The sequence below is a fragment of the Mesoplodon mirus genome, assembly GCF_964341445.2.
Source record: "Mesoplodon mirus genome assembly, chromosome: X".
Classification (NCBI taxonomy): domain Eukaryota; kingdom Metazoa; phylum Chordata; class Mammalia; order Artiodactyla; family Ziphiidae; genus Mesoplodon; species Mesoplodon mirus.
The window spans coordinates 20,389,016-20,403,968 of NC_138981.1; the positions used below are offsets into that span (position 1 = coordinate 20,389,016).

General features: G+C 42.5%; 1 protein-coding gene across 1 annotated transcript in view; it reads left to right on the forward strand.

Moving 5' to 3' along the window:
- The first annotated feature begins 6,565 nt into the window (after window positions 1-6,565).
- PHEX (phosphate regulating endopeptidase X-linked) overlaps window positions 6,566-14,953 on the forward strand; it is a 195,912-nt gene continuing 187,524 nt past the window's right edge. The window contains exons 1-2 of the mRNA XM_082610379.1: window positions 6,566-6,722; window positions 11,872-11,940. Of these exons, the coding sequence (XP_082466505.1) occupies window positions 6,605-6,722; window positions 11,872-11,940 (187 nt within the window). The 5' untranslated portion in view covers window positions 6,566-6,604. The remainder of the gene's footprint in view (window positions 6,723-11,871; window positions 11,941-14,953) is intronic.

A 14,953-nucleotide genomic window follows, 5' to 3' on the forward strand; every position in this document is an offset into this window, starting at 1 on the left:
TTCTTAACCACTGCACCACCAGGGAAGTCCCCTGCCTTGCTTTCTGAAGCATTCACTCTTACAGCCTAGCGGCCCGTGGGAGCCTTAAACTGACACTCGCCCCTCATACAAGTGCATGCCCTAGATAACAGCCTGCAGAGACGCAAGCAAAGGGAAGTTCCTGATATGACTTCCCCAGCAGCCCTTGTGATTAACAGTCTCCCTGCCTCCCAGGGCCGGCCCCCTTGTGTGCCTCTTAGATAAGACCCCTGTGGAGCTCACCACAACCCTGCTCTTTTTGGTTTGAATTGATCAATCTGGCCTTACTCAGGAACCCCAAAGCACACTACCCGAGGACCCTAAGAGAGGCACACACCCCAGTGCGGCCCCTCGAGGTGTGCTGTGTACTTCCTCTTGTGGGCTTTTGTTGAACCAGGATCACCCTCCGGCACGCTGTGCTGCAACTCACAATTGTCAACAGAGTCATAACAGCCTGCAACAGCCCCCTGGTCAGCGCCATGCCATACTGGTTAAATATTTTGAATGTCATCCTTGGTTTCAATACCTAAGTTTAATGTTTAGTTTTGTTAGTTCTTGAGTTTACCTTACTATTGATACATTGTAAAGAGATTCAGTGGTTTCTCTAAGCTAGTGGTTCTCAAAACGTGGTCCTCCGACCAATGGTATTAGCATCGCCTGGGAACTTGTTAGAAATGCAGATTTCCAACCATCCTAGACCTACTGGATCAGACACCCTAGGGACAGCCCAGCAGTCTGCATTTTAACCAGCCCTCTAGAAGGTTCTGGTGCCTGACCATTCACATTTGAGAATCACTTCTCTATATGCCTCTTGCCTTCATAAACATCTGAGTAAGCCGTCCTTGAGCAGTTGGCTGTAATTAATCAAAGACGTTCAAACTTCTATAGGTTAGTAGTCTAACTGAGGGGTCAGAGTGGGTCTGATCAATTTGAGGATGTAGTATGTAAGCACTAGTTGGATGAATAGTTATTACATTTTAATAGAAGTGTTATGCAGTAGAGTGCTTTGGGGAAAATCTCATGGGTTTTGTAGCTGTTAATCATTTTTAAATTTTCTATATTTTATGATTTTTTGACATCGTGACTCCTTTCAGACCCAGGGAGGGACTGCCCCTCCAAGGGTTAGCTAATTCCTAAACATAGTGAATGACTTGCCTTCTACCATGCCTCTGAAATGCAAACCAACCAATCCCAAGTTCATGCCCCTACCTGCCTCCTTTTATCAGGCTTGTGCAGTATCTAGGGCACTGTCCCCCTGCCCTAATCACCCCAGGGCCGGGTACTGGACAACTAGAGCCCACTCCTATAGACCAGAGCCTGCTGAAATTATTCCAGTTCTAAACCTGCTCAGTTGCTTACCCTGCCTCACCCATTTCTTCCCTTGAAAACCACAATAAAGGCTTTTGCTCAGACTTTCCCCTCACCCCTTCTGCCGTCTGACCAACCCTGATGCTTCCTCTTGCAGCCCTCTGTGACATGGCATACCACTTCCTCTTGAAAACGGTGAGTAACACTCTTCTTTTGAAGCCTGTCTCCATGTCCGTCATCTTATCATACGTGTTTAGAAAAAATCCCGGGTACCTCTTAAAACAGGAGCCAGATAGATTTGAGTTCCAGCTGGGCTCTTTCATTTACCCATCAGGTGACCCTGGGAATATTACTTATCTTCTGCCAGCTTCAGTGTCCTTATCTTTTTTTTTTTTTTTTTTTGCGGTACGCGGGCCTCTCACTGTTGTGGCCTCTCCCGGTGCGGAGCACAGGCTCCGGACGCGCAGGCTCAGCGGCCATGGCTCACGGGCCCAGCCGCTCCGCGGCATGTGGGATCTTCCCGGACCGGGGCACGAACCCGTGTCCCCAGGATCGGCAGGCGGACTCTCAACCACTGCGCCACCAGGGAAGCCCCAGTGTCCTTATCCTTAAAACCCGTGAAAAGATTCCTATATCATAGAACTGCCATAAGGACCGAAGATAATATGCATAAAAAGAGGGCATACTGAAGAAATAGTAGCTGTATGGTCCAGGAGGTGAGAAAATCAGGGAATAAAAGTCCCCTTTAGGCTCAGAAGTAAACAAGTACAATTCATGGATAGATACCTTTCAAATTTATATATCTTTCCTAATGTTCAGTTACTAGCAGCAGGAAATCAGGAGATATTTTATGTATTGCTATTTTTGTTCTCCAACTCAAAAAAAAATTTTTCCCCCATATTAAGTTATGGCTGCTGTTCCTGTTAAGGAAATAAAATGTGATAATCTTTCTAACAAGAGAATTAGAGGAAGCATAGTTTATCATCGCTTTTCCTCAGCTCAAGTGTCTTTTTGATATGCTATACCTACCTCTGCTAATTACCTGAGAGAGATAAACAAATTTAGCAAGAAACATGGCACAGAGAAAAGAGGTTGGAATTTGAAACCCCTCAGGCCTTAAGACAAACACCTGCTATGTGACCTTGGGCAAATCACTTACTAGCTCCAAACTTGAGTTTCCTCATCTGCAAAAGGACACAGAACACCTAGCTAAGAAAGATGTTTAAAAAGATCAGATGTACTGTAAGTAATGAGTCCCTTTAGTGCAAGGCCTGGGACTTGAACCTTCCCTAATCTGATGGACCTGCCAACGAATAACAGAGCCCTGCTACAGCTCCCAGCTCTGAGTTTTCAGCATTTAGCTTCTCTCTCCTTCTTTTCCCTTCACTCCCTCCCTCCTCCTTCCAGGGGATGGATGAGTACATTTTTCAGGATTTAAATCATTTCCTTCCTTCTCACTGAAATTGTGGCCCACATGGGATTTTACTGCCAGAAACAGAAGACCCCAAACATCCAAGTAATGACCAGATGCACTCATGTCTAGCATAGATTCATTTTCAGTTGTCCTCCCGGCCACTGGAGTTGGGCTGAGATTGCAGGAATCACTTATCTCTGAATAAATAATCTCACCTGTGAGTCCTGCAGGAAGAGACGTAAATGCCCAGGCAAGTCCCCTCTTGGGGCGGGGTTTGGTCTATCTGGAAGTGTTCCTTTTATTCCTCAAGCTGTCCATTCTTGTTGGTCCTCCTTCTGGAAGTCTTCCCAACAAGTCTACCACCCAGAGATTTCTAGTTCTTTGGACATTTACTGACCTTTAGTGTTCTGTAACTAAGTTGCCAAGGCTTTTGGATGTTTTACTGCCCAAGCCCAGTTTCCCAGTCTGGAATCTCTGGCATGGCTTCTTCATCCTCCCTCACAGGCCTTGCACAGGACCATGCGCCTGAGAAAAGCTCAAGGAACTTCTGTTGATTCATTCATTGATTTCAGTTAAGGCTCCTGATAGCCCTGGGGCTTCTTAATTGAAACAGGTGGGTGCAGACCAGACTATTAACAGACTTACTTGCATAGTGACTTTTCATTTAACTCATTTTTACAGCTATTGAGAAATTATAAAAGTTTTTTGACAATGCCCACCCCTTTTTATACCAGAACAATGACTTTTCACTTCAAAACACACTAAGTAATACGCTGTAGTTTCAGTAGCACAGTTTCAGGCAAAGACACATCGACCAATTTCCTTGACACAACAGCTTGTATTTAGAGAATATCAAATGGAACGATTTTGAGAAGCAGGTCGGGTGTGGATGACCATTTTGCTTTGTGTATGTGTGCCGTGTGGGTGGTCTGAAGAGGCAGCATCTTTTGTCGCTCATTAGTCCAGGGATTGGTAAACTTTTCTGGAAAGGGCCAGAGAGTAAATATTCTAAGCTTCACATAATATCTGTGTCACAAAACTACTCAACTTTGACTTTGTAGCATGAAAGCAATCATAGATGATACATTAACAAATGGGCATGACTTTGTTCCAATAAAACTTTATTTACAAAAACAGGCAGTGGGCCACGTGCCCTAGTTTGCAGATCCCTGCTTTTGTCTCTTGTGAGCACTCATTAATTCTCTGTTCTTTGAACTTCTTTATTTTGCTCTAAAGGGTTTTTTCTGTGTCGCAACTTTATTTTTAAGTGCAGTTTGAGCACAAAATAATCGTCATCTCTGAAAAGGTTGAAAGATTAATGCAGAAAATGGCACAGAATGAGGAATGCACTTGATGGTGAATGATTCACCTGCACCCTTTCTTCTACCGATCCCCACCCACTCTCAAGTCTTCCTCAGTCCTTTGGTGAGTAAAACAAACCTTCATTACATTGGGTGAACATACTGTATTTTTGACATTTTGAAATAGACTTATTTTCATTGTTCAATTAATACATTTTTCTATCTGCATTTGCATATCTTTGTTTGGGATGGAATGCATCCTAATTTTCCTGTTACAACTAATGGAAGTATTTTTTGGTTTAATGGCTTTTCACTTAGCAGTTGAATGTTCAGGAATGAATTCACGAGGTTAAGTGATGGATAGGTGTGCTTCAGGGTAAGTCCCAATTGCCCTCATCTCTGGGGAAACTGCCAGTCCAAGGTTTCCAGCCGGCAACCCACGATCACCACTGCATGTCAGTCTGGACCTGGAAAGGTGTGAGGAGATTTGAAGAAGGAAGGAAAGAGGGAAGAAGTGGGTCCTGGTGTCATGCTTATGTGGTTGTCCTCTCCCCTGTGCACAGGGTATGGCAGTGATTCCCCTTGCTATCTTTCCATTTCCTGCTTTTCCTGTGTCACCTGAGGCCAGTCCTTGGGCCTCAGTTTTCTTAGGAGCAAAAGAGAGATAAAAATACCTTTGCTAACAAGTATATAGGTTTATCATGAGGTTAAAATGGGATATGAAAGTGCTATACCTGTGTGAAGTATCATTATCATCTGAGCATTTAGAAAGAATTAGGAGGCTGAAAGACCCCCAGACACTAGCATCTGAGGTTCCTGAAGTTGCTTTTTAAGAGTAAGTGACTGAGGCTAACTTGTGTAATTTTCATTGCTCCTATTTCTCCCTTCACTGTTGCGGACCATGAACTGTGGATGATGGGCTGCAGCACTGAACTTGATGGATGTGATTCCGGACCTCATGGAGCTCACAGTCTAGAAGTAGTATGGAGTCAAGTCCAAAAACTCTTGGGAGTATCCCATCCTAGAAGCCAAAGACCTGCTAGGATGTGTTATTGGAACAACAATAACAACATCCACAGCTAATGAGCACAAAATGTCTACAACATACCATGATGTCATAATTTGGACAAAGGCTTATTCTTTCTGGTTTGGGGGCAACATGAAATGAGCAGAAAGTAAGGTAGGGTGTGTTACAGGACTGTGAACGTGAGCCCGTGTTACATTGAACTCCTCAGTGTCTGCTGAGCCCTGGTGTGATGCCTCCCATGGCCAAAGGCAGAAGTTTTGCATGAGAAAAGTGCTCTCCTGGTTTCTAGATGTAGCTACATTCTCCAGCTCCACTCACACTGTCCTGTGACCTCCAGCAAAACAAAAACAGGTAGGTGGTAATTGTGCTGTGAATTAATGATATGTATATCATTGGATCATAAAATCGATATCATTTTAATAACACTGAAATATCAGATGCCCTGCCCCGTGAAGAAAGCAGATTTTTATAATTTAAATTGTTAGTATCAATATAATCCAAGAAATCAAAGACCCAGTCATTAATCAGTGTTTCCAGTGAGACGGATCACCTCTGAATTCATCCTGGGGAATCTGCTGAGACCGGGGCTTGATGAAAACACAAAAACGTACTAACCAATGGTGGGGCTGGAGGACACAATACACGTGTGCACTTTTCATTAAAACATGCAGGGAAAAACCCTTTTGCCATATCTTTTGTGCTGGCTAATAAGCTTAATTCGAACACTTACCTTTTGTACAATTCTTAGCACCACGGAAAGGAAGTGCTTTTCCTTCTTCCTTAAAAAAAAGTTCCAGTCCAAACCATCAGCCTCTGTAGGTTGTCTTAATTACTACTTTGCACTGCACTGGGCTATGACTCTGATTTTTGGCACATGCTGTCATACACAAACTTCCTAAAATAAAATCCTCCAGGATATCCCAGAAACTCTTAGAAGGCTTTAAAAAGGGGACTCGCACACTGAAAGAATATCTTTGATGAAGACAATTCAGGCAAGCAGAATGATTATTGCCAAAGAAGTATGTGATTCTTTGAGATCTTGAAGTGGGTCGGAAGAATCCTTGCCACCTAACTTATCATGGTTTGGGGGAGTTTGACAAGAATCCAGTTTTGATAAAGACAATCGTTTTTTCCTCCCCAAGTGACTATACATTCAAATAGCTAAAACATCTGTTCAGTAACATAGTAAAACGTACACTCGGAACGCCTGAGGGAAGAGCCTGCCAAGCAATCGGTTGAGAGGGGGAGCACCCTCTTGCTGGGGGGAGAGCACCAAGATAAAGCAACCACTGTTTGTTTTGTCTGGTCAGGGGGAAAGCCAAGGCAACCGATATCTTTGGGTTTCTTTTATTTCATTTGTGAAGAAGTATGTGAGAAAGGGTGGCGAGAGGACATATCCTGACGGGCTTTTTTTTAACCTGTCCATTAGTAGAAGAGCATGAGAACCTTGGATGTCAACGCCTAACAGACTCTTGAGACCAGCCACCAAACCACAAAAAGCGACTTTCTTCTTGCCTGGCCCTTACATCTCTCCCAATGGATGCAGAGACAGGGAGCAGCGTGGAGAGTGGGAAGACGGCCAACAGAGGCACTCGAATCGCCCTGGCCGTGTTCGTTGGTGGCACCCTGGTGCTGGGCACGGTCCTCTTTCTAGGTAAGTGGAACTGGGCTAGTGCAGTGGTTTCCTTCTGCTGTATTCTGGCAAACCTGGTCAGGATGCAGGTGGAGGGCTGTTTGCTTGTGTTAGTAGGTGGTGCATCCTTAGTTTGTATTAAATATGCAAATGAAAGGAAGCTTTTTCTTTAGGAGGGTAAATAAATAAAAACTCCCAAGTACCAAATGCATAGTCCAGAATGTGAGGTGGGTATAAAGTGGATTCGAGTGGCTAGAGGATTTGGTTGCATCAGGCAAACATTTTTGATGCATTACATTGAGCAAAATGAGTGTTTATGAATTCATAGTCAGATACTTTGATTTATTTTGTGAGGAAAGACTTTACATTGTGATCAAACCATGTTGGAATTTCTTTCCATTTGATTTTTGTCAGTGTTTGCCTGAAAAAATCATGACATTTAACTCACAAAGTACAAATCAGTCTTTAAAAATGCACCGTTAATGATATTCTTCAATTCCTTTCTAATCCAGTGACTCTGGTGGAATAAAAAATTTAACTCTGCCTTTCTCTTAGATTTAGAAACTAATATGAAGGAAAACAGAGGTTTTCCTCCTAAGATTTGGAAGGTATTGTGATTCATTGATTTTAATGACTTTTGGTGAGAATGATGTACCCAGAGAGTATATATGATGTTAAAAGCATATTCTTATGAGACAGAACAAAATAGAAAGGGGAGAGGAATGTTCTAAAGTTTTAGGCATTTTGAATCTTTGACTCGCCTTTGTATTTTTCTCATACGGCCCATACTGTTTCATTAGCTTGAAAGTTATGTAGGACCAAGCCCTATATTATAGGAGAATCTAGGTGCAGTTTGAAATGTAGCAAGCCTGGGAATATACCTTGGCATATGCAGGATGCAGGAGGCCATGTTTATCTTGGCAGGGGAAAACCAGTAATTAAACTTTAAAAGAGTTAGGGTTGTGTGGTTGAAAACTCTGCTAAAACGAGCAAACCATTTTTCCATGTTTTCTGTGGCTGAAGATTTAGGAAATTAGATGGGTTTATTGCTTTCTGGTACAGCTGAACCTCCTACTCCTGCAACTGAAATTGAGGCTCTCGAAAACTGGTGTGAGATTTCTTGGCACTTGGGGTTTAGGCAAGTGTCCTATTCTGAAATTCAAAACTGGAGGAAAAATGATATGGGCATGTCGAGGGAGTATGTACTATGTGGGAAGTGAACTACAAAGTTAGACTATTTGTGTTTTGCAAACACTCCCAAACTTAAAAATCCAAATGACTATTGTTTATGTAAAAATATGTGCTCTTTTTAATGACGTTACTGCTGCTTGAAGCTTTTTTGAAATTCCTCTCATGATTACATTCTGAGTCTGTAGCATATTATCAGAATGTTCTTGATGGCAGCAAGTCTTTTTTTTTGGAGGGGGGGGCACACCGATCTTAGTTCGCTGACCAAGGATCAAACCCAGTCCCTCTGCTGTGAAAGTGTGGAGTCCTAACCACTAGGCCACTGGGGAATTCCAAATCTTTGTTCCTTGAGAGAAGATGATTCTTTAGGATCAGCTCTGAAGTTTTTAGAGCACATTAACATTCATCAAGCCAGGCGGTGCTATTTTGGGTAAGGAGGCCTGCCTAAGATAGAAAAAATAACTTTCCAATGTGCCCAATAACTTGGCTCTCTCTCACTTAGAATCTTTAGAGAAGCTGTAATGGTGTTAGAGAATAAGGGTGTGGCCTCCCTCAGCCTTAGCTACTCAGTGTGGTCTGTGGACCAGTAGCGTTAGCGTCACTTGGGAGCCTGAGCTCCGCCCCAGACCTACTGATTCAGAATCTGCATTTGCACAAGATCTCCAGGTGATTCATTTGCAAATTAAAGTTTGAGAAGTATTGCTTCAGGTGACCATGTCCTTTTGGATGAATACATTCAGAGACATTTGCTTTTAAATAAATGCACACTCTCAAATGAAAAAATAAATGATATTTTTTGTCCAATGTCTCTGCACTATTTCTGACTCCCTTCCTTCCCTCCTCCCCTTTTCACTGCCTAGTTCCACAGGCTCCGCCACCCACCTCCACCCTGCACCTAGCAAAGTCCTTGTCTGAAAATCTCCTGGGGCCTGCCAGACAGTGCTCTTCATGACAGTATTCTGGTTAAGGTCCTCTTCTCTTCGAGGCACTTCCGGGTAAACTTTGTGGTATATTTTTCTGCCTATACAAGTTCAGTCACATGTCAGCAATTTCTGGCATTCCTCCTTCCCTCTTATTTGTATTTTAGGCTCTGGGGTAATCTCTTTTTTAAAACCTTAGTCCTTATACAATAAGAGTAATAGCCACTGGCCTTGGGGTGGTTTCAGAGAACTTAGAGCCCTAGGATTTAAGGCCTTATATGCCTATACCCAGTTTATTTTATTGTATTTCATTTTTTTCTTTTAGATTTATTTTTTATTCAGGTAACATTGGTTTATAACATTATATAAATTTGATGTGTACAATTTTTTCAGCTTTCTGGGCCATGCTGTCTCTGTTGTGGCTACCCGACTGTTGTAGCACGAAAGCAACCATAAACAATATGTACACAAATGGGCGTGGCTGTATTCCAGTATAACTTGATTTCTGGACATTGAAATTTAAATTTCGGATCATTTTCACATGCCATGAAATATTCTTATGATTTTTTCCAACCATTAAAAAATGTAAAAAACATTCTTAGCTAACAGACCATTCAGAAAGAGGCAGTGGACTGGACTTCGCCCACAGGACATAGTTTGCTGACCCCCACTTTATGGTCATTCTCATGCTCATGTGGATGATGTCACTGCATTCTGAAGTCATTTCTGCTGCTTATAGACTAACCTAAAATGAGAAACCAAAGTGCTCTTTAAGTTTTTTAAAAAGCCCCTAACCAGCAAAAAGTAACAGTTTCATTTTTTATATTAGAAATATTTTTTTTGTTGTCTCTGTTTTATTCACTTAAACCTTCACATTGTCTGGGCTTGTTGACCCTTCTTTATTTACAGGGTCTTAAGATAACCCCCCCATGGAAATGATGCTCTTCCTTCAGAGACTGGGTTTGTCTGCATCCTAATTAATTTAACTTAAACTTTTCTTTTACTCATCATCAGGTAAAGATATTTGATTTTAGTTTTGCTCCCTTAGAGGTTTTCGGTCAATAATTATTTTCCATGAAAGAAATAACTCCTTAAAACTTTAAAAAATGAGATATAATTTACATATAACATTATTATATTGGTTTCCGGTGTACAACATAACGATTCAATAGTTGTATATATTGCGAAATGATCACCATGATAAGTCTAGTTAACATCTATCACCTCACAGTTGCGTATTTTTTTCTTGTGATGAGAACTTTTAAGATCTACTCTCTTATCAACTTCGAAATATACAATGGAGTATTACTAACCATAGTCACCAGGCTGTATGTTACATCCCCATGACCTATTTATTTTATAACTGGAAGTTTGTATCTTGAAAGGAATGTCTTTAACTATTTTATTATCTTTTTTCTAAAATAAAATAAGGCTAGTATCAAGAAGGTATTGTCCAGAATCATAAAATATTATTATTTACAATAAAGTTTGTTTTTCCACTGTAAAAAAAAAAGACACATGCTCCTTAAAGAACATTTGGTAACCATATAGAAGTAGACTGAAGGGAAAATTTATTCCATGGTTCTACCACCAAGGCATACTGAAATATTCCATACTAATCTTTATGTTCCACATATATATTTTTACCTTTTTTTTTGCTTTCTAAAGAAATCAAAAATATAACTTTACGACAAGATACTTCTTTTCTTAAAACCAGGCCTGAGATGTTTGTTCCATAGACAGTTTTCTTGAATCTCTAATGTAACACAGGTAAAAAGACTGTTTGGAGGATGAATGTGGGTTAATAAATAATTCAAGTTGCCACACTGGTAAGTGATGTCCAGGTCTTCCATCTCTGGCAGAAATATAGATACCGCCATACTTTCTGATCCTGTTTCTCTATTGAGGGTGCTATGAAAGGCCTTGTCCCCCCCTTTACCCGCCACCATCCATCTCCCCATGGCCACATTTCCAAATGATTCCTTATTTCTGCTCACAGAGTACAGCAATAATGAATTCTCCACAATTCCCTTGGCTACCACAAATATTTTCAAAGTCTAAACTCACATCTGCTAATGCCCAGATGCTACCTGAAGTTTACAAATAGGGCCCCCTTCTATACTTCTGCAGAAATCCATTTAGGTGAAGTTACCAGCCAGATGGGGGAAATTAAGCCATTGGTGAAAAGCTACTTCTGTCTTACAGGGTTTTTGTTTGGTTTTGTTTTGGTGGAAGAAGTTGGAAGCTTGGTCCACCAAGCTGCATCTGTCTGCTAGATGCATCTGTCTGGCTGGGCCTGGTGGGAGGAGGGTGTGTGGGGTACAGGGCAGGCAGATAATGACTCTGTTGATAGATGGCTGAGTTATAGACGGTATATTTTTACTCTTCCCCCTTTTATGGGCCGTGTCTGTATGGGTGGTTTAGATAAGACGCAGAACTTTAAATGCCACCTATGCTAGCTTTTTCCTTCCACTCTGATTTGGTCCAAATGACACAGTCTCTAAGTTTCAATTTTCCCATCACTAAGATGAGAATGTAGTTGTAAACAAAAAGTGAAATTATGAGACTTAAACCACAGATAATCAGAGATAGAAGAGACTTTAGAGATCATTTAACCCAGTGGTTCTCAAACTTGAGCCTGCATCAGAATCACCGGGAGGCCTTGTTAAAACGCAGATGGCTGGGCCCCGCCCACAGAGTCTCGGAGTCGGAAGGTCTGGGTGGGGCTCGGTCATTTGCATTTCTAATTACCTCCCAGGTGCTGTTGCTGTGCTGCCCTTGCCCTGGGGACCCCACACTAAGAAGCACTGGTCTAGTTGTGCCCACTTGTCTTGTGTTCAAGAGAACCAAGTTTGAGAGCAACCAAGAGTCTCACCAAGGTTACTTAGCTAGTGACCAGAGTCTGGTTCTGTGACACTGAGCCAAGTGGATTTTTGAATTCGGTGTCAACACAGGGAAGGATGAACTGACAGCAAATGTCTCGCATATGTGCCTGACGGTGGATTACTTGGTGGTGGTCTGCTGCAAGCCAGTCATTTCTTTATTTTTGTCTGTTTTGTCAGTGAGTCAAGGTTTCTTAAGCCTCCAAGCTAAGCCGGAGTACTGCCTGAAGCCAGAATGCATCGAAGCTGGTAAGTCAGTTTTCCATCCTGTGTCAAGTTATGATTATGGTACCTTGGTGAGTGGAAGAGAAAACAGGCGGTATTTTTAGTATTTTGTTTGCTTGAGGTTTACCAGGTATGAAATGCAATTCTGATGAAATTTTAAGTTTTCTTTCAAGACTTGGTGTGAAGTTGTGGAACGTAGGTTTCCTGTTTTCTTTTTCCTTGCAATGAAACAGCTGTGCAGTATTCCAACTCATTATAAGGAAATCAGGAAGGGGTGTGGAAGGCTGAATGGCCTCTCTTAAGACCTGGAGACCTTGACCTTCGTATGTCCTTAGCTGGATATAGATTCCCATTTATCTCAAGTAGTCTTTCTGTATCTTCTGGTCAGTGGGTCTGGCCTGTCTGCATCTAAGCAGGGACCCTCTGTAAACCGATACTTCCACTGTCACCTGGAATCTCTTTGGGTCCTTCTATTTCACGTTACAAGTCAAATTTTTCTTGAGGTGACAGGCTGTGTATCAGTGGGTACCCCGAAGTGAAGACGAGCGGTTAAAGTTGCTTCAGTTTTGCAACATCTATCAGTTTCGCCCTCCATAAACCAGTGTTAGGGCCTAGAATTGCAGGACCTGGATCCCAGGCCCACTCCCATTTTTAAGTGGCCAGGGACACTAGTGTGTGTTTTCCAAGGGGAAAGTGATGGGATAAGTTAAGCACATGGTCCTTTCACTTTCCTCTTGGCCTTAAGAGAAGAGATTAATGAATTATTGCACCAAATATTTATTGCACTCCAGGCACTGAGTTAGGTTCTAGGAATATAGCAGTGAGGCCGAATGACCGGGTAAGGGAAGAAAGACAACAAACACCCAAGGCAATTAATGAACAAGAAAAATATCAGCTGGTGGTACATGTTATGCAGAACATTAAAAAAAATAGAATAATGTGGTGGCAAGTGACAAGATGGCTAGATTGCAAAGTCTGAGGAAATGACATTGAAGGGGCCCTTTGAATAATGAGAAGGGAGTGCTGTGTGAAGATGGAGGAAAGGGCTTTCCGGGTGGGGGGAACAGCTGGGGCAAAGGTCCCGTAGAGGAAAGAGCTTGGGGGACTTGAGGAATGGGACGAGCCTCTGGGTAAGGGGCAGGATGCAGGTGATCAGGGTCAGTGGGAACCCAGGGGCCAGCAAGTTTGAGGTTTTCCTAAGTGTGCTCAGAAGCCTCTGGAGGGATTTAAGAGAGACACAAGATCTTATTAGCCTTCAAAAAGATCTCTCTGTGGAGAGCTCGACTCTGGGGAGTCTTTTGGGGCGGAGGAGAGACTGTAGAGGCAAGAATGGAAGAAGGTCGCTCAGGCAGGTAATTCGGCAAGCCAGGTGAGAAGTGATGCTGTCTTGAATTCAAGATATGGGAAGGGAGACAAGAGGGTTTAGGAGATAAAGAGCTTGCTAAAGGATTGGATGTGGGCTGCAAGAAAATTCAGAGAATCAAAGAAAGAGATACTTAGATTTTTGGCGGTGGTTGGGTGGTGGCATTTATTGAGATGGAAAAGACTTAGGTGAAAGGGCTTTTAAACTCCGAGGCCTTGTACAAAGGTACTAGGTTAGACAGTTGTGTTATTAGAGTTCTTTTTTCTAAATTGATTTTTTTAATTGAAGTATAGTTGAATTACATTGTTGTGTTAATTACTGCTGTACAGCAGAGTGACTCAGTTATACATATATATATGTATTCTTTTTCATAGTCTTTTTTCTATTATGGTTTATCACAGAATATTGAATATAGTTCCCTGTGCTGTACAGTAGGACCTTGTTGTCCATCCATTCCATATGTACCAGTTTGCACCTGCTAATCCCAAACTTGCATTCCTACCCTCTCCCACCCTCCTACCCATTGGCAACCACCAGTCTATTCTATTAGAGTTGTTTTTAAAAAAATATTTATTTGTTTATTTGGTTGTGCTGGGTCTTTAGTTGCAGCACGTGGCTCCTTAGTTGCAGCATGTGGGATCTAGTTCCCTGACCAGGGATCGAACCTGGGCCCCCTGCATTGGGAGTGCAGAATCTTAACCACTGTGCCACCAGGAAAGTCCCTTGTCCCATTCTTAAGTGATCGACATATATATATATATATATATGTATTTTTTAAACTGGGCAATATGTTAAGTGACTTACATGTGCCATCTCATAAAAATCTTCATAAGAAACCCATGAAGTTGGTGCTATCACCCGGCCCACTTGCACATGAGGAAATGTAGGATTCTAGGAGCTAAATAACTTGCTCCGGGTCACATCCTGAGTTAGCAGCAGGGCTGGGCTTCAAGTTCATGTGTGGCTCGCCTCCATCTGTGCCTGTGTGCCAGAGGCCACGCCAGGAAACTCTCTTGGACCCTGGTCTTGTCTTACTCTTTTTTCATAACATTAGACCTACTAGAGTCTAGGAACTAAACAACTATTTCAGCTTTTTGATCTCGTCCCAGAAAGGATGAGAAAGATGTGGGAATTCCCAGGTCCTTTCCTGCTCCCAGTGGAGCAGCTGACCTAGGGATTTCTCCAGTGGAGCAAGGGTGACCTGGAGTCGGGTGGGGCACCAGGTGGGACTATCAGAGGACAGGTTTTAGACTTGACGTCACCTTGTGCTTCATCTGCGGAACAGTTTTTGCAGATGTGTGAAATTAAAAATTTTGAACTCAAATTGAAACCCTAAGTCAACTTTTCGTACGGAGGGCCACTTATTTCATGAGTTTTGTCTCTTTATTACGAATCATAATAATGCAAAAGTAAAGCTTGAAGAATGACATTGATTATGTCGCCCCCTGCCAGCTAGTGTTTTCCCTTGCTGCCCTCTTTTTAGTTTTCACCTTGGCGACTGGCTTTCTAATATTGAAAAAGATACTTATGCTGTTTCTGTAGCAAAAGGCTCACCAGGGCTACAGTCCTCTTCACTGTAATGTGGGCGCCGCGTGAGTGCTGCGTGGGCGCCGCGTGAGTGCCGCGTGGGCGCCGCTGTGCGGTGCGTGGGCGCCGCGTGGGCGCCGTGTGAGT